The sequence below is a fragment of the Lepidochelys olivacea genome, assembly GCF_965140295.1.
Source record: "Lepidochelys olivacea isolate rLepOli2 genome assembly, chromosome: 4".
In the NCBI taxonomy this organism is placed as follows: Eukaryota; Metazoa; Chordata; order Testudines; family Cheloniidae; genus Lepidochelys; species Lepidochelys olivacea.
In genome coordinates, this window is record NC_140414.1 from 96,354,285 (window position 1) to 96,379,097 (window position 24,813).

At 40.5% G+C, this 24,813-nt stretch overlaps 1 protein-coding gene across 1 annotated transcript in view; it reads right to left on the reverse strand.

Annotated features, from left to right (window-relative positions):
• KIT (KIT proto-oncogene, receptor tyrosine kinase) overlaps window positions 1-24,813 on the reverse strand; it is a 77,600-nt gene that overhangs the window by 35,702 nt on the left and 17,085 nt on the right. Inside the window, exons 2-4 of the mRNA XM_084626421.1 lie at window positions 10,520-10,768; window positions 5,685-5,969; window positions 1,908-2,044 (exon numbers count right to left, since the gene is read on the reverse strand). Of these exons, the coding sequence (XP_084482547.1) occupies window positions 1,908-2,044; window positions 5,685-5,969; window positions 10,520-10,768 (671 nt within the window). The remainder of the gene's footprint in view (window positions 1-1,907; window positions 2,045-5,684; window positions 5,970-10,519; window positions 10,769-24,813) is intronic.

Genomic DNA, 24,813 nt, shown 5'->3' on the forward strand with positions numbered 1-24,813 from the left:
GAAGGTGAAGCTAGCACAGAATGTGGCTGCTGGACTGACGGTTGGTGCATCAGTCAAACAGCATGTAAAAAAACATTACCACAAAAGTTGCTCTGGCTCTCAGTAAAGTTCCAGGTAGAGTTTAAGGTGCTAATTTTAAACTGCCAAGTCCTCATAGAGCTTGAGAAGAGGCACCACTTCTTTCTTGCGTCTTTCTATCACAGCTGAGCAGCATGGAGCTCTCTCAACACACACGACAGGGAGCTGTCAGTAGGCTGCTAAGTGAGGGGTTCTTAGCTTTGGAATACATTTCCCTCTTTGATCAGCAAGCATCTGGATTTCTTAACCTTCTGGGCAAACTGGAAAGCCATTTTTTTTCCTCAAACACTTAATATGTTGGGGTTTCTGTCTAGGGGGTAAGCCTGGGAGTTGAAGAAAGATTTTAGGTGTGATCTTATGATATGGTTGGGTAGTAAGTGCTTTTAGTTTTTTGTGGCATATCTACTATTAAATTGGGATGACTTGTCATTTCAAATTAGACCAAAGCATAGTGTTGAATTATTTTTTTAGATGTTCTAATGAAAACGTTTTCATTAGGAGAGGTGCTAGAGATTTCCAGGTGTTTCATCCATTTAACACAGTTATGACTTTTGGCCTCTTTATCATTAATATTTTATACATTAAGTCTGGAAGTGGTTGTTGAAAACAGATCTTCTACTGATTTTTCAAAAGCAGCAGCAGCAGCAACAACTACTACTAGTGATCAGGGAAACAGTAAACTTTTTTTACTTTGACCTATTCAGGCCAATATGCAATTCTGCCTCTGTTTAAACTCATTAATGTTATGTATTCTAGCCATTCCAATACAAAATTTAATTTGACAGTCAATATTTTAAATGATTGCTTCCCCTGATATTTAACAAACAAGACTGAAAGGTCACACTTATTTGGTCCAAAATATTTTTCTTGTGGATTTTTCTTCATAAAAATGTAAACTAACATAGCATGAAAAAATGTGGTCAAGAAAAGATCCTGACCTTACTGCAATCAAACAAGAAAATAAAAGTGCTCAAATGCAAGATTTATAGTTAACCTTGGCAAGGAACCAAAAGCCCCATCTGCAAGTACCATACTGCCCACATGTTATTTAGGCTTTAACTCTTGAAGCTGTGAGCTGGGATTTCACAATAGATATGCACTTAGTGAAAGAAACTCTGCCAGCATCAATGGATTAGTTAGGAATGGCATAGACCCTAGAGAGTCAGTATCCAGGCCTGAGGTTGTATGATTTATCTATCATTACTGTACCACAGAAGCTTTTTTTCTATACACACATGAACAGCAAATTATGTATTCCAGTCACTGCCATTAACAACAAAAGACCTACCAATTAACAGGGGATTGTATGCTGCAGGAGTAGTAGTCGGTCTTCTTACCAACAACAACCAGTTTGGGAACTTTAGGTACTTTTATAAACTATGGCCAAACTCTTCAATGCTACTGAGATCTTGCTGCTCCCGTTGAGATCAAAGGGATTTGTGGGTGCTCAGTAGTTCTGTATTTAGGTATGCCAATATAGGCTGATCTTCAGATTTAAGAGCCTAACCTCAGGTACCCAGGTTTGAAAACACTGGATATCTGGAAGCTGCTCTCCCCCTGGGCTGTGATCAATGATGCGCGTAGCCCACACAGAAAAGCAGGAGTGTGCCTGGTGCCCCATCTTTGGCATGCAGAGTGTTGTAAGGACAAGTCACAGTCCTGCCCTAAGTAAGGAACTGAGGTAAACTGAAATTGGCCAAATGTTACTTACTTGAGATAAACACATACATATCTTCGCAGAAGTTTTATTTTCAAGGAATACGGACATAAATGCCTTTCTAAGGTCCTGTTGTTTTTTAGACTGTGTTTTAAAACTTAAATGATCTCACCGTGTTATTTTGAGGAATCCAATTAGCTGTCAACGAACTATCTACATCTCTTATTGTGCATGTAACTTCAAATTCTTCCCCTTCTTTGAGAAGCTGGCTGGGTTTGGATAAGGTGATAACAGGGAGGGTTTTGTGAACTGGAAAATAATTTATAAGTGCATTATTTTTCATTACATTCAGAGCTTCCAAGAGGGATAAAAATCAACAGTCATTAACCTTCCAACAAAATTCAGACCTCTTAGCGGCATTCAAATCTCTGTAATATATTAGACTAGTGTTTTCATGCTAAGTATATTTCCATTTTGTCCCCTTTTAAACTATACTTAAAGTTAGGAAACACTTAGATCTACTCAAGTCACATGGATAAATGCAAGTCACATGGATAAACGTGGATGGTATTTAACTATCAATCAGGTAACTCATTCTATGACAATGATGAACCTGCTGAATTTTACAACTAAAACCAGTTAGAATTATGTCACTATGGAATTGCATGTTGAAATTAAATTCAATTTCTTAAATATAAAATGTCTACATGAATTTAGTGCTCTTGTAAAATGTCTAACTGAATGCCCTAGAAAACTAAAGTTCTCCACTTAGACAAAGAACAGGAACTGCACAGGGAATGACAGTGCTTGATTTTACCACACCACCCTGCCAATGGGCCTTAACTCTGCCTGAGATGGATGATCACAAAGGGGAGAATGTAGGTCTCCATCAAGACTGACAAGGTTGCCAACTGAGATGGCTTTGGTGATGTGTTACTGACTTAGTAGGCTAGATACACAGCTGTTTTAAGTTGGTGTAGTTCTGCTGAACTCAATCAAGTAATGACAATTTACACTACCTGAGGATCGAGTACCTATGTATTTATCTGTAATATCTAAAGCTTTTCAATTTCCTCCTTTAATTTTCTCTTTTTTTTGTTGCTTCAACATTTTCCCTCAATCCTTCCTCTAAATTGTCTCTTGTACTATAGTATAATAATAAATAATAACAGAATCATAGAAATATAGGGGTGGAAGGGACCATGAGACGTCATCTAATCCAACCCTCTGTGCAGATGCAGAACCAAGTATACCTAGACTGTCCCTGATAGGTGTTCATCCATTAAATATTTCTAATGTGAGGGATTCCACAGTCTACCTTACAAGGCTATTCCAAAGATTAACTATCCTTATAGTTAGAAATTTTTCCAATTATCTAACCTAAATTTCTCTTGCTCCAAATAAGCCCCTTATTTCTTGTCCTACCTTCAGAGGACATGGAGAACAACTGATCACCATCCTCTTTGTAACAGCCCTTAATAAATTTTGAAAACTTATCAGGTCCCAGCTCAGTCTTCTTTCTCAAGACTAAATATGCTCGGTTTTTAAACCTTTCCTGATAGGTCAGGTTTTCTAAATCTTTGATCATTGTCGTTGCTGTACTCTGGACTCTCTCCAATTTGTCCACATCTTTCTTAAGATGTGGACACAATATATCAGCTGAGGCCTCAACAATGCCAAGTAGAGTTGGACGATTGCCTCCTGTGGCTTATGCCTGTTAATATACCCCAAAATGATACTAGCCTTTTTGGCAACTAATCACATATTTGACTCATACTCAATTTGAGATCCACTATAAACCCCAGATCGTTTTCAGTAGTACTATCACCTAGCCAGTTATTCCCCATTTTGCAGCTGTGCCTTTGATTTTTCCTTCCCAAGTGTAGTAATTTGCACTTGTTGTTATGGAATTTCATCTTGATGATTTCAGACCAATTCATTGATTTGTCAGGTCATTCTGAATTCTAATCCTGTCCTCCAAAGTGCTTGTAGTCCCTCCCAGCATGTTGTCATCTGAAAATTTTATAAGCATATTCTCCACCTCATTACCCAAGCCATTAATGAAAATACTGAATAGTAACGGACCCAGGACAGACCATTGTGGGACCCGATTAGGTAGGTCCTCCACAGTTTGACAGAGAACCATTGATAACTATTCTTGGAGTATGGTCTTTCAACTAATTCTGCACCTGTTTGCTTATGAGAATGTCATGTGGGACTATGTGAAAAGCTTTACTAAAAACCAAGATATATCACATCTACTGCTTCCCCCCAATCCACTAGAGCAGTAATCCTATCAAAGAAGGAAATTGGTTTGGTTTGGCATGATTTGTTCTTGGCAAATTCATGTTGCCTATTCCATTTAATTCTATTATCATCTAGGTGCTTATAAACTGATTGTTTAATAATTTGTTCCAGTATGTTTCCAGTTATCAAACTCTAAAATTCCTGGGTTCTTTTTGTTCCCCTTTTGAAAGGTAGGTAGTATGTTTGACTTTTCCAGTCCTCTGGGATGTTATCAATCTTACATGAACTCTCAAAAATAATTGCTAACAATTCCAAGATTGCTTCAGCTAGTTCTTTAAGAACACTATGGTGAATTTCACCAGATTCTGCCAACTTGAATACATCAGACTTATCTAAATATTCTTTCACCTGTTCTTTCCCAATTTTGACTTGTATTTCTTTCCCCTTGTTGTTAATAGAATACCTAGCTCTTATATAGAACTTTTCATATTTGACTTTTATGCCAGTGGAATTGAACTGTCCACTCCTGGACTACATTTGGATAATGTAAATGATGGTACAAAAAAGGAGGATGTGTTTTCCAGTGGTGAAAATGGCAGTCTCATATGGGGAGCTCTGGATTCTACTACTCCTGGTTCTACCAAAGATTTCGAGAGAGAACTTGGGCAAGCTATTTGAACCTTAAAAAGATGTTGTGCACCTCAACTGTTAATATATTTTAGGCGCTTTCATTAATTAGGCTTATATTCCTTCTCTCCAAACTGATTTACAACAATTTGCTAACGTACAACGTCACTAGAAGGTTAAATAAAAGATCTGTCTAAATGGGCTTAAAATTCAAGAGGGAGATCAGAGGTAAACAGTCACAAATGACAGCTTTACCAGTGATGTCCCATTCAAAATTAGAGGACAAGATTTCTATACCTACCTTTTTTCACCCATGAAGAAAATAAGATTGTTCCATTCCCTCCTTCCCCCACCACACAGCTTCTCTTTCTCTCTCTCACACACACACCTTACTTCAGTTGTGAGAAACTGTATTTGTTAGCTTACTACATTTTGTTAACCAAAATGTATTATCAGGTCTTCCAATTTCAATTATATAGATAACACTAAGGTGATAAGGTGTCCTAGTCTTCTGGTTTAGCAGGACAGTCCTATTCAAATCTACTGAATACTGTAAGTTTTGACAGAGCAAATGAATTAGAAAGCCAGCATCGAAGACGAGTGTCAGCACTGGACCAGGGCTCAGAAAAGCCTGGATCCCCAAATTCCTTTTAGAATCCACAGAACTACCCAAAATCAGCAGGGATTTTGCCAAAACCTTTCTAAGATCCCCACTGTCAACCCTTATGTGACACCTCTTCCCTTCTCCCTTCAAACACAAACACACACACACCCCTCTACCAAATTCCAGATCTGGAACAAGCTCTGAAGTCCCTGCAACCTATCCACCCAGCTACCAGAACCTCAAACAAGCACCTGTTTATTACTATATTTTAAAATGTATTCTGTTTTATTATATGAAAAAAAATCTAGTAATCCTAAACTCGCATTATTAACTCAAACCTTTCTATGAAAAATAGTGATAAGTTCAAGATCCATTAGTGTTTCTTAGGAAAGTATTCGCAGCAGTGTTCATCAATCTGTTTTCTTCAGATGAATGCCCATATGCATGCAGAGGGGGAAAAAGTGCATTTACCTGGCCTTACAATCAGGTATCTATTTTCTGAAGTTTTCTCAACTCCATTTTGTTTTGCCAAGCATTGGTAGCACCCTTTAAATGATCTTTGTACATTTTTTATAATGATTCCTTTCTGGGGATTGGCAATAAACGTCAAATTCTTGGGAAATGGTTTGCCACCACATAATTTCAAGGTGAAATTTGAAACATCTGGATCTGTCACTGGACATGCCACAAGAGCATCACTGTCCTCTCTTACATAGATTGAAGGGTCAGAGTCATCAAGGAAAAGGATATGTGGATCTGTAAAGAAAACAAATGTGTTAAAAAGTCAGGAATTGTACAAGTTAAGGTTCAAAAAAACCAAACTCTGCCAGATTGCTCAAAGAATACATTAAATTATACATTTTACTAATATTATGAATACTGTATTAATTCAAGTTTATTAAATTAACATTGCTAATAGAATCTTAGAAACCTTCCTTATTTTCTGACTGTGCACTATGCTGAGGTGCAGTAGTTTTAAAACTCAGTCACTTGAGAGTTTTGTGCAGGAAAAAAAATCTTATTTTTTCTTTTATCTTTAAAGAGAGGAAATGATTATTTCCTTCTTGTCTAACTCAAAAAATGCCAGAATAGATTTTGCTCAGACTATTAAAAAAATCACCTATGAGCTGAGATCAGGTCTATCAAGTTTCATGCCCAGAAGGAGAATTTCTGAGAAATGTATGATCAAGTGAAAGTTGAACTGTAACCTCAATTATAATTTTCACTTCTAAAAAAGACAATCTAAATGAACACATATTGCTACCAGAGGAAATAGCAAAATTAAAACTTCTCTCTCCCTGAAAATATTGGAGGTATTTACATAAGCATCTGGTTAATCCATAGTATTGAAAAATTATGATGTAGTTATTCTGTATGACTGCTTACAATTTGTCATGTCAGTCAATCTACAGTACAGTAATATCTGATCTATTTAGTATTTTTAAAACCAAAGTTGAAGTCCTTGCTAGCTGCTAATTTTAAAATACTAATAACTTGCTCAACAATATTGAAAACCAAAAAATTAAGAGATTTCACAATGACTGTCAAAGTTTATTTATGCCCCAGGCTACAGTTTACATTGGAGGAGTAGAATTAGAACAAGTTTTGCTCATTTTATTTAAGTTGGTCTTCATGTAACTTATACATCCACTATCCTGAAATCACTACAGGAATTTAAGAACTAGCACCAGAAAATAGAGACCCACAATGAGGATAGGAAGAAGAAAACAAGAGCATAGCATATTGTTTAACCAAAACAAGAATGAATAGCACATTTCAAGCTTGTTTTACTTATAATGTATACTTTAAAGAACTGTAGCCTAGAGAACTTTGCAGTCAGAGATGGAGTCAGCTGAGGACAGAACATCTAATCTGCAACATTCTGTGGAAGGATAAAGTTACATTGAGCTCACTGGCCTAGTTGCAATATGAAGACATAGCATTAACTGTGCTTCTTTTCAAGTGGCAGAAACCCCCCAAAATTGAAAGCAAAAGCAGCTCAGGCCAAGACCCTTACTGTAGGCTTAATGTCTTGCACCAAGAGTTTAATGGCTTCCAAATAAGATGGTAGCATACAGAGAAGCACGGAATCCCTCCAAAATCAGAAGACAATCTCAATGAACTCAAGAATAATCCATGCTGGCAAAGGCTTAAGCAATCTGTTTCCTCCTACTCAACTTCATCCTGGCTGGGTTCAGGTGCAGGAGGGTTCCCTAGGAAAAAGAGGTCCTTGGATGTGTGATAAGTGAAGTAACAGCTGGTTCACAGACAGCTGGAATTGGTGTCAAGGCCAGGGTTGAAGTGAGCAGAATTACCAAGGCTTGATCCTGTACAATCTTCCTAGATCATTCTGGAAATGGGGAGGGAAAGACGGGATGGCACAAATCAATTTGTCTAAGGGAATGAAGACATCTAAAAGGATTACACATATACTTTCCTCACTCCCCCCCCCATCTCATCCCACTGACATTTTGGGCAGTACTCCTGCTCCTCCAACACAAAATGAGTTGCTTATAATTGTATTCACCCAGCTTGCCTTTTATATAAAAGTGTCTGAGATGATTGTCCTCCATTTTATTTACCTAGAACGGGTTAATAATTGCCTCCATCTAGACGATGGAGTTGCAAGTTCCCTGCTTCTGCATGTTTAAATAGGTTGTCATTGTCCTGTTGTCTATCAACACTGCATGATTTCTGATCAAAGAATAAAGAGTGTGTGCCATGAATGACCCAAGCTCTGAAAGACAGATGATTAGTCTATATTACCCTCTGCCTTTGAAGGCTGGAATACCAGCTATAGAAATCCTGATGGTGAAATTGTGATGTCGATATCCACCATTGTAGCAAACAGAGGACTTTTTTGGAGACATTACTACATTGTTCATGTTCTCCTATGCATTCTAACTGTGTAAAAGGAAAGCCTCATAGTGTTTCATGTAGAGTTGAATGCTCTGTACTGTCCTTATGTCTGCATAGGATATCATCAAGCCCAGGATTTGAAGGGCATGCCACACAACGCTGCAGGAAGATGACACGGCTTGAAAAAATAATTTGTTTTACCTCCAGAAGCCTATTTGTCCCAGGTGAGTTAGGAATTTGACAAAGGGGTTAACCAAGTCTTGTGTGATTGCCAGAAAAAGCTTCTCTGATAATTCATTGCAAAACCATGTTCATTTGACAGCACTGGTTTGCTATCCTTCATTCTGAGGTGAAGAATATCCCACTAGTAGGTCATTCTTTTAATGGGAAATATGAATGCCTTCCTCATCAAAGTTGATTATGATAGCTACCATGAGGTTTAAGAAAATGTGTGTGATAGATAAAGCTCTATTGTGTCCATCACATACTGGCATTGGTATGTCTGACTTCATTTGTCATGATCCATGAGAAACAAAAGTATGGCTTGCTCTGAGGAAGAAACAAGAGAATGTCCCCAGTGCTAGAGAACATTTGAATGGCCTCCAAGGATTCCAGGTTACTGGATGGATAAGATGGTAGGGAGAAAGCTGGTATGGAACTGGAGAGATGGCAAAGTCCAGCACTACCACTGAACTCTTGGTCTCAGACAGCTGATGGTTTGAAGGCAGATTGTGACTGGGTGGAATGAAGAATAAATCTGTTCATACACAGGTCATAAGGTCTAAAGGAACCCAACATAGTATGTTCCTAAAAAGTCTACATGCATTTCTTGGGAAGGGGGGGTTCCAGAGTTTTAGGTTAGCTTTTTGGTCAGGTCAGCTGGATGGTTAGGCCTTGTCCTGGAATTGTGAAGTGAAAAAGAGGAAGAAATTTATCCATGAAAGAAGGATGGCTGTTCTGAGGACTTGGTAGCTTTGCATTTCTTCAGAAACGCCACAGGGCCACATAGACTACCTTTGAGAATATTCCATCTGGAGAAAATCCCCTGCCAGGCTATGCTGGCTTCTCTGTCCTTGTGAAGCAGTTCCAGAAGGATTACCAGGCCCCTAAGCAACTTCCCTCACCTCTCCCAGGGACTGCTGGCTGGAGGTGGAGAAAGAGAAACACTAGTTGCAATAGGAAAGGCCACACACACACACACAAAAAAAACCCCCACCAACAGGAAAAGAGGGCAGCCTGCGCCACATGGGCTCAGGCAAGAGAATGGGTTGCCCTAGAAATCAGCAGAGTCAGCCCACTTGAGGCACATAAATTGGCAAAGTTGACTGAGAGCCAGTGAGGCCATCTGTCAGAATCCAACAAGTCACAGAAGGGAGGAAAACCAGAGGAAAAGACAGAGGTGGGTAAAAGGCAATAGCAGTTCAAGAAAAAGTATCACAAGACAGGCAGGTACCCACTATTGAAAGGTGTACAAGAGTTAGTCAGAACTGCCTGAACTAAAACAGAGGCTGCATGCAAGATGATTCTTTGTTACCCACTGTCTTATAGAAAGGAGCGTTTAGGTACTAACATTTGTAACAAACTGCCTCAGTAAGCCAGAGGGTGGGGTCAAACCTTTAGTGACTACAGACTAGTGGATGTAAAGAATAACAACTTTTAAAATTCTACAAAGAATAAAATAACCTTTAGTGACTACAGACTAGTGGATGTAAAGAATAACAACTTTTAAAATTCTACAAAGAATAAAATTAAGGAAGAAATAAGTTTTTTGCTCTCTATACAGAACAATCCACCCAAATGATTTTAGCTCATTTTTTTAAAATGGTATCCAAATTCTCCTTCCAGAAGCCAAGTTTTTGCATATAACAGTGAAGATTTATATGGAAACGCTACCGAAAACTTCCTGTGACTACAATGACCCTAGCAAGCATCGTCTAATGTAAATACCTAACTTCTCCCTGTATGTGTTACACCATTTCTCATCCGCTGGCGTTATTGAACATTGCTGAAATATGTTGCGTTATTTTGAATATATTAAGTCCCTGCTAGGACTATTTATTATTATTATTATTTTTATTTTGGCTTAAGTCTTTTCTTTACCTGAGCTTACCAGACAATCCAAGTCTATGATTGTAGTGTATCATAAAGGACCATTGTCCGACCTCCTGCACATGCCAAGCCACAGAACCTCACCCATCCACTTCTGTAATAGACTCATAACCTTCGGCTGAGTTACTGCAGTCCTCAAATCGTGATTTACAGACTGTAGTAGCTCAGAGCCCTACCTATCTAGTGTCCCATCTCTGGCCATGGATTCCTCATGAATTTGGAATACAATTTAAACAGCTTTACTACAGTTTCTGAGTACTCATATGCAAAGGGACACACCAGACTCCAATTATGTGCTTTGGAAGGGAAGAAGGGGAAAAATACACATACAAATTTACCTTTCACAAAAACATAAATGGAGGTGTTCAAACTCTCTTTGTTTTTGCATATGTATCTGCCTGTGTCTTTGGCTGATGCATTTTTTATGTACCACTCCTTATTATTGAAATGTCTTGGTTTTCCTGAAGAGTCTGAGTTCTGAAAATCCCAAGTCACTGGACCATCATCATTGCATCTCAGTCTTACTTCTTGTCCGCTATTCACAACTAAGGAAGATTTTTCTGGAGTAATAGAAGGTATTGTACCACCTGGCAGAGAGACAAAATGCAGTATACATTGCTATATTTATTTGTCTTGTTTTAACAAATGAAAATATTTACCTGATCACTTAAGTATAATTTTAGATTTTGTGCCTTAAAAAATACAAAGTATTACACTTCATTAATTCTACAAGTTTCTGTAGACAGCTCATAACTAAAGACCCCGGCCCATATGCACAGAGGTTGCAGCCACTGCAGATGGAAACTGGGTTAAATAAATACTCTGGAAACTAGTTCCAGCTAAAACAGTTTCTGTCACGGTTTGGCTTGTCAACAGAGACAGAGCAAACAATTTTAACATGAAACTACATTTGTAAACTTGATTCTACCATGATTTGGTTTCAAGAGCCAAAAGATGACCTCTGATGGTATTTTTAATTGAGTGTTGTCAAGATTTAAACTCTCTTTGCCCAGTATTTATTACTGTTTTAGCTGCTTTGCAATAGGAACTGCAACTACATCTATTCTGTATGCATATGGCTTCAGTGTAAAGTTTACAATACATTTATTTTCTTTGATGAAATACTAATTTGTAACCTCTTATAGAAGTAAGTACTCAATATAATGCAGGTATTCCTACACCTCCTGTTGCTTGCAACGTTAGAGGAACTGTTTTCTTCCAGTAGAGCAAGCCCCCTCAAGTCACAAAAGTATCATCTCATTCACTGCACATACCCTGGTCTACCCTGATTGCAGCTTTAAAAAAGGTTCTGAGAAAGTACTGCTATGCAAACTATTATCCCCCAAATGTAAAATGTAAAACATTTTCCCACCCAAAAACCAACCAAGAGCATATTAAGGCCTGTCTGTCTAGAATGAAGCCAAATAGTTTTTTGCTGAGCTAGCATATCCCATGTTTCAGCCTAAAGAAATTCAAAATGAGTTTAGAAAATGGGAGTTTCTATGGGGAATGAAGACAAACTCTTACTAATGTTGACCTGTCTGAACCACACATATCATATTAAATTTATGCAAATTATGCTGAGGTCTTGTGACAGCAATCTATGCCTACCCTGACACCCTAAAGAATATGTATTTAGTCAGGTGAATGACCATCTGTTTATCTCATGATAACTGTCCACACATTAAAATATATTTTAAAAAATTCAGCCAGACTTGATGACCAATAGGCACATATACTGGTAGAAATATACTGCAGTTGGCGATACAATGTCCATTAGTTTTCTTTCAAAAACACACACAATTCTGATGTGGTGAATTTCCCTACCAATAGGGACAATACCACAAGTTCAATCAAAACACTCTATAATTAGTTTGGACCCGATTATATTCCAGCCTTAATTCATTTATCTCTCAGCTTTAGTGGCTCTTAAAGGTATACAAATGGATTAAGATCAAGTCAGATAAATGCTCCTGTTGCTGAGAAATCCAAAAACAATAGAAGAGTATAAGAGAAAGAATGAAGGTCAGAACTCCTTCAGATTTTAACTATTTTTTGTTTGCAGGCTGGATTTCTGGACTGAGATCTCTCTGTCATTGCTGATTAAAGGCATTTATCACTGCTCAACTAGAAAGATAAACATTTTCCATAATCCATATGAAGATCTTCAATCCATACATACAGAAATAGCAGAATTGGTATGAAGTATCTTAAAATATAATCATGTCCACTTCCAACAAAGAGGCAGACAACATCGCTGCACAGCCATACTCCATGTTCATGGCTCCGCCATACTTAGTCTGCTTTGACTATTGCATATAATATTTCAAGTCAGGAGTTCAAAGTCTACTATGACAGGTTTCAGAGTACAGCCATGTTAGTCTGTATTTGCCAAAAAGAACAGTACCCAGATGCATACTGTGGAAAATACAGAAGATGTTCTTATACATACAAACCATGAAAAAAATGGGTATTTACCTCTACAAAAGGTTTTCTCTCCCCCCACCCCACTCTCCTGCTGGTAATAACTTATCTAAAGTGATCACTCTCCTTACAATGTGTATGATAATCAAGGTGGGCCATTTCCAGCACAAATCCAGGGTTTAACAAGAACGTCTGAGGAAGGGGGGGAGGGGAAACACGGGGAAATAGGTTACCTTGCATAATGACTTAGCCACTCCCAGTCTCTATTCAAGCCTAAGTTAATTGTATCTAATTTGCAAATGAATTCCAATTCAGTCTCTCGCTAGAGTCTGGTTTTGAAGTTTTACTGTTGTAATATCACAACTTTCGTGTCTGTAATCGCATGACCAGAGAGATTGAAGTGTTCTCCAACTGGTTTATGAATGTTATAATTCTTGACATCTGATTTGTGTCCATTTATTCTTTTACGTAGAGACTGTCCAGCTTGACCAATGTACACGGCAGAGGGGCATTGCTGGCACATGATGGCATATATCACATTGGTAGATGTACAGGTGAACGAGCCTCTGATAGTGTGGCTGATGTTATTAGGCCCTGTGATGGTGTCCCCTGAATAGATATGTGGGCACAGTTGGCAACGGGCTTTGTTGCAAGGATAGGTTCCTGGGTTAGTGGTTCTGTTGTGTGGTATGAGTATTCGCTTCAGGTTGGGGACTGTCCGTTGGCAAGGACTGGCCTGTCTCCCAAGATCTGTGAGAGTGTTGGGTCATCCTTCAGGATAGGTTGTAGATCCTTGATAATGCGTTGGAGGAGTTTTAGTTGGGGCTGAAGGTGACGGCTAGTGGCGTTCTGTTGTCTTCTTTGTTAGGCTTGTCCTGTAGTGGGTGACTTCTGGGAACTCTTCTGGCTCTGTCAATCTGTTTCTTCACTTCAGCAGGTGGGTATTATAGTTGTAAGAATGCTTGATAGAGATCTTGTACGTGTTTGTCTCTGTCTGAGGGGTTGGAGCAAATGTGGTTGTATCGCAGAGCTTGGCTGTAGACAATGGATCGTGTGGTGTGGTCAGGGTGAAAGCCGGAGGCATGTAGGTAGGAATAGCAGTCAGTAGGTTTCCGGTATAGGGTGTTGTTTATGTGACCATCATTTATTAGCACTGTAGTGTCCAAGAAGTGGATCTCTTGTGTGGACTGGACCAGGCTGAGGTTGATGGTGGGATGGAAATTGTTGAAATCATGGTGGAATTCCTCAAGGGCTTCTTTTCCATGGGTCCAGATGATGAAGATGTCATCAATATAGCGCAAGTAGAGTAGGGGCGTTAGGGGACGAGAGCTGAGGAAGCGTTGTTCTAAGTCAGCCATAAAAATGTTGGCATACTGTGGGGCCATGCGGGTACCCATAGCAGTGCCGCTGATTTGAAGGTATACATTGTCCCCAAATGTGAAATAGTTATGGGTGAGGACGAAGTCACAAAGTTCAGCCACCAGGTTAGCCGTGACATTATCGGGGATAGTGTTCTTGACGGCTTGTAGTCCATCTTTGTGTGGAATGTTGGTGTTGAGGGCTTCTACATCCATAGTCGCCAGGATGGTGTTATCAGGAAGATCACTGATGGATTGTAGTTTCCTCAGGAAGTCAGTGGTGTCTCGAAGGTAGCTGGGAGTGCTGGTAGCGTAGGGCCTGAGGAGGGAGTCTACATAGCCAGACAATCCTGCTGTCAGGGTGCCAATGCCGGAGATGATGGGGTGCCCAGGATTTCCAGGTTTATGGATCTTGGGTAGCAGATAGAATATCCCAGGTCGGGGTTCCAGGGATGTGTCTGTGTGGATTTGATCTTGTGCTTTTTCAGGGAGTTTCTTGAGCAAATGCTGTAGTTTCTTTTGGTAACTCTCTGTGGGATCAGAGGGTAATGGCTTGTAGAAAGTAGTGTTGGAGAGCTGCCAAGCAGCCTCTTGTTCATATTCCGACCTATTCAGAATGACAACAGCACCTCCTTTGTCAGCCTTTTTGATTATGATGTCAGAGTTGTTTCTGAGGCTGTGGATGGCATTGTGTTCTGCACGGCTGAGATTGTGGGGCAAGTGATGCTGCTTTTCCACAATTTCAGCCTGTGCACGTCGGCAGAAGCACTCTATGTAGAAGTCCAGTCTACTGTCTCGACCTTCAGGAGGAGTCCACCTAGAATCCTTCTGTTTGTAGTGTTGGTAGGGAGGTCTCTGTGGATTAGTGTGTTGTTCAGAGGTGTGTTGGAAATATTCCTTGAGTCGGAGACTTCGAAAATAGGATTCTAGGTCACCACAGAACTGTATCATGTTCATAGGGGTGGAGGGGCAGAAGGAGAGGCCCAGAGATAGGACAGCTGCTTCTGCTGTCTACTATGTTTACAGTAGGCTCCCATCTTGCGCCTCCGACAAGCTGCTGAACACTCTCAGCTTCCAGCAGGTACTGAGACACAGGACCTGTCCCAATGTTTACAGCAAAGCCTGTATGTCCAGTGTAGCAATACAAGTTTCATGTGCTGGGGTTGGGAGGGAAGGAAAGGAGCAGTGGTAACAAACATATCATAGCATTTAGAAAGCAAAATCCATGATTTATGAATGCTCCAGTAACAGACGATCTACATTTCAGGGCATTGATACTGAAAATGTAGGACAATTATTTCTAAGCAACATAGAATAACAGGCTTCTGCCCCAAAGTTTTTACAACCTAAATTAAACTTAACGTTCTGAGTGATGTCATCAAACTAAGGATCTGATCCAAAGCTCATTGAAATCAATGGCAAGGCATTGCATGTGCATCTGTTACGGAAGGGAGTTGGAGAATGAGGGTTATAAAAGTGAAAGAAAACAAGATATGCTTAGTATTACGTATCTAAAAATCTCTGATCCTTAAAAAAAAGAAGACTAATTAATTTAAAGTAGTATGGTTTATAGGTAGTAAGTGGGATGAAGGCTGGGTGTGTATGTGTCTCTGGGAAAAGTGATTAAGTGATGGAAGCCTGAAGATTTTTTTTCAACAGTTTCCGATCCCCCTAATCCCAAACAGATTGTATACACCTTTTTAACATCAGGAACAGGACTATGCCTACAGTTGGTTTTGAACAGAGCTGGGGCACATGTAGGAGTAAACGACAGACACATGAAGTTAGTGTTCCATAGCTAAACAGTCACTTTCACCCATCCCGATTGCCTTAGTTTATCAAAGCTTGTTTAATTATTAGAATGCTGGGATCAACTGTGAGCAATACTGTTTATTGAAAAAAAGAACTGAAGTACCCTGGAAAAGACTTTGTAAGCCACAAATTTGCGGGGTGGGGTATTTGGTAATAGCAACTGCTGCAACAGAAGGGGAGCTGGAAAATAGGGCTGAAGGAATTAGAGAATGATACGGCTCTAGAGAATACTGATGGAGAGAGAGATAATAATCGCAAGTCAAAATGGAGGGATCCTACAAAGATCAGGAGATGTAAAAAACAAAAAAAGCTTTGCTTCTGGAGCAAGTAACAGTGGAAAAATCTTAAGTGTGGAATCTTGATGGATTCTGTTAGCTTCAAGCCATTTGAGCTGTAGTGCTTGTGTGACAGGGAAAGGCACTGACAGGTGGAAATTTACATCATGTTCGTAAGCACCTTCGTGTTGCCCCAAGTTGCCAACCACATCAAAGAGATTAGATTGCAGTTGAAGAATTAGACTAGGAGTCAGGAGATCTGGGTTCTACTCCTAGCTCTGACACGGGCTTCCTGTGTAACCTGGTCCCAATCACTTAACCTTTCTGTGCCTCAGTTTCCCCCTTGCCATACAATTATCAAATATTAATGGAATTGGGAGTTTATAGCAGGTCTGCAAAGCACAAAAGTGACCAGGGTACACTTTCAGAAGTGATTCTTAGAAAATCTGTTTCAGAAGATTCAGCCAAAAACACCATCAGGAATATAACTTAGTTGAGCTTTACAGTAGAACCAATATCGTGTGAAAGACATTAACTGAAATGTAATACACACTTCAATATACAGATTCCTATTATCCTAATTTTCTTACAATTATGTTATCTTTTAGTTCAAAAGACATGTTGCTGGCAAGACAAAGAAGCTGAGAGACTAAAGGAGTTTACAAGCGGACGGAGAAAAGGAGGTAGGGTGTTGGTTCTCCCACCCCCCACCCTCCTTTAACTTGCAAGTAGTCTACAAGGAAGAACCTACATTGGGAGGAAAATGGCACGTTGCCAACACCACTACTAACTCTTCCTCTGCCTGCTCCTGAGGGAGCCCCCACACCAGCCAGGCATACTGACCCTGGAGGCTTCCACCCAGGCCCTGGTCTTGACTTGCTGGGAATGAGGCCTGCACATGCCCGCCGACAAAAGCTAGGCAAGGACATCACCCCAGTGAGAGAGGTGTCTGTTGGTGGAGTCCCTCAGGAAGCAGGCAAGAGAGCTGCAAAAAGAGGTAGCTTGTCTAAATATCCCCTGGGAGCACAAGGATTTCATCACCAGGATGCAGAGGATGCTAGCTAACTACAGCGGCACAAAAGGAAGGAGAACCAGCTGCTCTATGAGGAGGAAACTGGCTTCTGACCACTTGGGGAGTAGACAGTGCTCCACCCTCCACCCAGGTTCCCCATCCACCATGGTCAAGCACCAGTATAAATATACTGGAAACAGGTGGGGAGGGGCAGACCCCAATGTCTGAAGAGGAGGAGCCACCAGCCCCAAGACTGGGACACTAACAGCCACTGCACCAAAAAGAAGAGGCATAGAGTGCTGGTGGTCAGGGACTCCCTTCTGAGGGGAATGGAGGCATCCATTTACTGTCCTGACAAAGTCCTGGGAGGCGTGCTACCTGCCTGAAGCCCACATCCAAGCCATTACAAAAAGGTTCTCGAGGCTCATCTGTCCCTCTGACCACTACCCCATGCTGCTCACTCATCCCAGCGGGCACTAATGATACTGCCAGGTATGACCCTGAGTAGTTCAGCTGTGACTACAGGGCTCTGGGAGCAAGGGTGAAGGAGTTGGGGGTTCAGGTGGTGTTCCTGTCCATCCTCCCAGTTGAGGGTAAGGGCCCAGGCAGGGATACATTTATTCCAGAGATGAATGCCTGATTGTGCAGATGTGTTATTGGAAGGGCTTTCACTTCCTTGACCATGAGATGCTGTTTTCAGGAAGGAGGACTGGGAAGAGATCAGACGCGGGGTGCCATTTAGAGGGCGCATGGCGGGGGGCTTCTGCCTCCCCTCCACCGCCCTCCGCCCTCCCCGAGTTTTGGCACATGTCCTAACTCTAGTGTGGAATGTGAGTTCTCCTGAGGAGAGGTGCTGCTCCCAGCTTGTGTCCCTGGGGCAGGGAGTCAGTGTTTTGTTTACAAACAGAGGTAGGGTGATTAAGATAAGAAAGGGCTGGAAATTAAAGTTAAATGAGCCTGTAAAACAGGAATCCCTCTGCGGGGGAGGGTAGATGTTGAAGGGAAAACACAGCGGACTCAGAAGAAATACAGCCAAGGTTACATTCAGAAAAGAGAGATGTGAAGGGGATAGGTGAAAAGAAGGGGCCATAACCAAGGCAAGGGATAGCATGTGGCACCATCACTGCAGATCGGAGTGCCTCACAGTGTCTAACCTATTTCTTCACACAGCCCCTTGGTGAGGTAGAGCAGTGCTGTTATCCCCATTATACAGTTGGAGCACTGAGGCACAGAGAGAATAAGGGCCAGGTTTTCAAAGGTATTTAGGCACCTAGTGAGATTTTCAAAAATGCTTAGAAGGTTAGATGCTTTGTAAACCCCACTAGATGCCTAGCTGCATCTTTGGGTCCCTAAAAACCTTTTGAAACAATGTCCCTAAGGCACTGGTCTGAGGTCATAGAGGAAGTTCGGGGGGGGGGGTGTAGAACCCAGCTCTCTCAGGCTGGTCCAATGGATAGGGAACTAGCCCCATCTTGACATCTGATTTGTGTCCATTTATTCTTTTGCGTAGAGACTGTCCAGTTTGGCCAAAGAATAAATGGACACAAATCACACGTCGAGAATTATAACATTCAAAAAACAGTTGGAGAACACCTCAACCACCCTGGACACTCAATAACAGACTTAAAAGTGGCAATTCTTCAACAAAAATACTTCAAAAACAGACTCCAACAAGAAACTGCAGAACTGGAATTAATTTGCAAACTAGACACCATCAAATTAGGCCTGAATAAAGACTGGAAGTGGATGAGTCACTACAAGAACTAAAAAATTTCCCCCTACTGTTACTCACACCTTCTTATCAACTCTTTGAAATGAGCCACTCTGATTATCACTACAAAACTGATTTTTCGTCCTGCTGATAATAGCCCACTTTATTTGAATTGTCTCAATCCTCCGCTTGATAAGGCAACTCCCATCTTCTCATGTACTGTTATATATCCTCCTACTATATTTTCCACTCCATACATCTGATGAAGTGGGCTTTAGCCCACAAAAGTTTACGCCCAAATAAATTTGTTAGTCTCTAAGGTGCCACTAGTACTCCTTGTTGTTTTTGCTGATACAGACTAACACGGCTACCACTCTGAAACCTTATAATTATTGTTTTCCTTGGACCCCAGCTTCTGGGGTCAAGTGGATATCTGATGATTTCAGCCTTCATTCTTAAAGAAAAGGTAAGTTGCTAGCCCTTTTGGCTGTGGAGAAGCTTCACAATGTGACCCCAGTGCACCCTAAAGGCTTAAAAGGCAGAAGGCAAATAAAAAGAACATCACATCTATTATTTTTACATAATCTCATGATTTTTAAGTGAATCCCTTGATTTTTGCTGAGCCTGACTCGGGATTTTTGAACATTCGGGGTTGGCACTACTGTGAAAGTGACTTGAAAAAGTGTCAGTTTCACTTCTGTTTAAAGTCAATTTTTAGTCTATTATTTGTACCATGGTAACACTCCTAGAGCCCAAGGCAGGTGCAGCATAAACTCACAGGGCCTTGCCCTCATAGGATGTTTCCAGTAATTAAATGATCTATTCCAAGCTTGGTGAACTGCAAAAATTAAGTACCCTAAATGACAGAAAGTAATCTAGATTTTTCTACAGTTGTTTCAAGTGTTGTATTCAAGAGTAAGAATATACATTAAAATTTTAAATCTACTTAGTGTCTTAAGTTACTTGATGCAAGATATCAGAACATGTTAGTATTAGAGCTCAATGGGTCTAATATTTATTTATTTCTCTTTCTTTATATAGAAATTAGATAAAGTGCTCCTATCAGCTAATTTCTAAGTTATTATCTGAAAAAAACCCCTAGTTTTCAGGTGCCTAAGTAGTCCCCGGAATCAAAGTTAAAATCATCCCCTCCCCTCCCCCCCCAAATGTGAAATGGCACCCCTGAAGAGATGGAGTCCACTTACCTAAGAAGGGAAAGAGCATCTTCACACATGAACTCATTAAACTAGTGAGGAGGGTTTACTAGGTTCAAAGGGAGCAGGTGACAAAAGCCCACAGGTTAACATAAAAAAAAGCAAAGTTAACACAGGGTTAGATGTTTGGAGGGACAAGGAAAATTCAAATAGGGTCATATGAGTAAGAAGAGAGAAATCAGTAGGAGAATCTGCTCAACATCTTAGAGGTCTATACAGAAATGCAACAGGAAAAATTGGAAGTATTAGTACTTAAGCTAAGTTATCACTTAATTGGCATCACAGAGAGTTGGTGAGATAAATCTTATGACTGTAATATTGATATAGAGGGGCATAGGGTGTTCGGTAAGTACAAGCAGCGAAAAAAGGAAGGCAGTGTTGTGCTATACATCAAAAATATATACACTTGTTCATTAATGATCTGGAAGATGGTGTGAACTGCAGCCTCAGCAAGTTTGCAGATGACATTAAACTGGGAGGAGTGGTAGATACGCTGGAGGGTAGGGATAGGATACAGAGGGACCTAGACAAATTAGAGGATTGGTCCAAAAGAAATCTGATGAGGTTCAACAAAGACAAGTGCAGAGTCCTGCACTTAGGAAGGAAGAACCCCATGCACTGCTACAGACTAGGGACCGAATGGCTAGGCAACAGTTCTGCAGAAAAGGACCTAGGGGTTACAGTGGACGAGAAGCTGGATACGAGTCAACAGTGTGTCCTTGTTGCCAAGAAGGCCAATGGCATTTAGGGCTGTATAAGTAGGGGCATTGCCAGCAGATCGAGGGACGTGATCATTCCCCTCTAGTCAACATTGGTGAGGCCTCATCTGGAGTACTGTGTCCAGTTTTCCACACTATAAGAAGGATGTGGAAAAATTGGAAAGCGTCCAGCGGAGGGCAACAAATATGATTAGGGGACTGGAACACATGACTTATGAGGAGAGGCTGAGGGAACTGGGATTGTTTAATCTGCAGAAGAGAAGAATGAGTGGGGATTTGATAGCTGCTTTCAACTACCTGAAAGGGGGTTCCAAAGAGGATGGCTCTAGACTGTTCTCAGTGGTAGCAGATGACAGAACAAGGAGTAATGGTCTCAAGTTGCAGTGGGGGAGGTTTAGCTTGGATATTAGGAAAAACTTTTTCACTAGGAGAGTGGTGAAGCACTGGAATGCGTTACCTAGGGAGATGATGGAATCTCCTTCCTTTGAGGTTTTCAAGGTCAGGCTTGACAAAGCCCTGGCTGGGATCATTTAGTTGGGGATTGGCCCTGCTTTGAGCAGGGGGTTGGACTAGATGACCTCCTGAGGTCCCTTCCAACCCTGATATTCTATGATTCTAAGGCAGGAGTTCTCAACCTTTTTCTTTCTGAGGCTCCCCAAAATGCTGTAAAAACTCCACAGCCCACCTGTGCCACAACAACTGTTTTCCCGCATATAAAAACCAGGGCTATCATTAAGGGGTAGCAAGCAGGGCAATTGCACCATGCCACAGGGGGCACCACAAAGCTAAGTTGCTCAAGCTTTGGCTTCAGCCCCGGGCGGTGGGGCTCGGGACCCTGGGTTGCAGTCCTGCGCAGCGGGGTTTTGGCTTTCTGCCCAGGCCCTAGCGAGTCTAATGCTGGCCATACTTCAGGGGACCCCCCTGGTTGAGAACCACTCTTCTAAGGTCTAGAAGGAGGTGAGAAGCAGACTAGTTAAAAGTTGCTGAGTAAAGATAAAAGAGAAAAAATAAGGGTATGTAGGGATCTATTATAGACAATCAAATCAGGAAGAGGAGCCAGATGATGCATTTCTAAAACAAACAATAGAAATATCCAAAACACAAGACCTGGTAGTAGTGGGAGACTTTAACTACTCAGACGTCTGTTGGAAAAATACTATGGCAAGACACAAAATGTCCAATAGGTTATTGGAGTGTGTTGGGAACAACTATTTGTTTCAGAAGATAGAGGAAGCAACCAGGGAAGCAGCCATTTTAGGGTATGTCTACACTGCAAAAAACACACGAACAAAAAAAAAAAAAAAACCCCTAGCAGCAAATCTCAGAGCCCAGGTCAACTGACTCAGGATCGTCCTATCAGGCTAAAAATAGCTGTGCAGACATTTGAGCTTGGTTCGGAGCCTGGGCTCTGAGACTCTCCCCCCTCATTGCTATTATAGTCCCATAGCATGATCCCCAGAAGCCCAAGTCAGTTGACCTGGACTCTGAAACTCATTGCTATGGGTCATCTTTTTTTTTTCTTTCTTTTTTTTTTTTTTTGCAGGGCAGACATACCCCTAAATTTCATTCTGATAAAGAGGGAAAAATTGGTTGCAAATCTGAAGGTGGAACGCCATTTGGGGGTAAATGATCATGAAATGGTAGATTTCATTGTTCTAAGGAAAGAAAGGAATGAGAATGGTAGCATATGGACAATGGACTTCCAAAAAGCAGACTTTACCAAACTCAGAGAACTGGTAGGTGAGCTTCTATGGGAAGAAAATCTAAGGGATAAAGGAGCTCAGGAGAGCTGGCAGTTTCTCAAAGAGATAATATTAAAGACTTGACTGCAAACTATCCCAATGCGAAGGAAAGAAAGAATAGTGAGAGGCCAATATGACTCCATCAGTAGCTCTTTAATTACCTGAAAAGAAAAAAAAGGAATCCTACAAAAAATGGAAACATGGACAAATTGCTAACGAGGAGTACAAAAGAATAGCAGAAGCACGTACTGACAAAATCAGAAAGGCTAAGGCACAAAATGAGTTACAACTAACAAGGAACATAAAATGCAAGAAGATGATCTTTAAATATTTTAGGAACAGGAGAAATATGAAGGAAAGTATAGGTCCTTTACTTAGTGGGGAAGGAGAGCTAATAACTGATGAAATCAAGAAGGCTGAGGTATTTAATGCCTATTTTGCTTTAGTCTTCACTCAAAAGGTGACCAAATACTCAACACAATTAATATTAACTAAGTATTCAAATTGGCAAAGCCTGATGAAATTCATCCTAAGGAACTAGCTGAAGGAATCTTGGAACTGTGAGCAATTATCTTTGCGAATTCATGGAGGACTACTGAGGTCCCAGATTATTGGAGAAAATTAGTACTTATCTTTAAAAAGGGGAAAAAAGATGACCCAGGGAATTACTGACCAGTTAGCCTAACTTCAGTACCTGGAAAGATAGTGAAAAATATTATTAAACAATCAACTTGTAGACACCAAGAGGAAAAAAGATTTATAAGGAATAGCCAACATGGATTTGTCAAGAACAAATCATGCCAAACCAACCTACTTTCCTTCTTTGAAAGGATTACTGGCCCAGTGGATAGGGGGGAAGTAGTAGATATGATGTATCTTAATTTTAGTAAAGCTTTTGACACAGCCTCACATGCTTAAGCAAACTAGTTCTCATAAGCAAACTAGAGAAATTACTATATGGTGGGTACACAACTGATTGAAAGACCATACTCAAAGAGTAATTATCACTGGTTTGCTGTCAAACTGAGGATGTATCTAGTGAATACTCGCAGGAGTCAGTCCTCGTCTGATACTATTCAATATTTTCATTAATGACTTGGATAATGAAGTAGAGAGAGAGTATGCTTATAAAATCTGCGGATGACATCAAGCTGGGAGGAATTGCAAGCACATAGGAGGGCAGTATTAGAATTCAAAACAATCTTGACAAATTGGAGGATTGGTCTGAAATCGACAAGATGAAATTCAATGAAGACAAGTTCAAAGTACTACTCTATGGAAGGAAAAATCAAATGCACAACTTCAAAATAGGGAATAACTGGCGAGGCAGTAGTACTGTGAAAAGGATCTGTGGTTATAGTGGATCACAAATTGAACATGATTAAATTGCAAAAAAGGCTAATATTCTTGGGTTTATTAAAAGCAGTGTTATATGCAAGACCCGGGAGGTAATTGTCCTACTCTACTGGGCATGAGTGAGGTCAATTCTATGCACCACACTTTCAGAAAGATGTGGAAAAATTGGAGAGACTCCAAAGAAGAGCAACAAAAATGATAAAAGGTTTAGAAAACCTGATCTATGAAGAAAGGTTTTAAAAACTAGGCATATTTAGTCTTGAGAAAAAAAAGTCTGAGGAGGAACTTGATAACACTCTTCAAATATGTAAAGGGCTGTTATAAAGAGGACTGAATGCCAGACAAGAAATAATGGGCTTAATCTGCAGCAAGGCAGACCTGGGTTAAATATTAGGAAAAACTTTCTTAATATAAGGATAGTTAAGCACTGAAATAAGATTCCAAGAGAGAATGTGGAATCCCCATCATTGCAGGTACTTAAGAACAGATTGAACAAACACCTCTCATTGATGGTCTCCTTGGTTCTGTCTCAGCGCAGGGGTCTGGACTATATGACTTCTCAAGGTCCCTTCCAGTCCTACATTTCTACGTTCTCTGAAAGGCACCCCCCAAAACCTTACATTTAACATTTTTTAAATTATCTTCCCTATTTCTTTGAAAATGGACATAAATCACAAAGCTAAAAATAGCAATGACAGTAAAGTATTTTCAGTTTTGTGTTGAAAGTCCATAATGTGGTAAGTGACTCCACTGCAGGGTGTTGCTGTGAGTGCTGTTTTACATCAGTTCCCACTAGAGATCTGGTCAGATGTTCTGAGTACCACTGTAGATTGTCCAGACACTAGGATCTATGGGCTGTAGTCCTTGGTGGGTCCACACTACACATTTCTGGATTTCAAGGAAGTAAGAGAGGATTACTTTACTCTGGCTTCCAGCAACAAAAGGTGCAATTACCTGCCTAGCCACAAGGTCTTCAACAGATACTACAAAAAGCTACCCAACTGTTCCT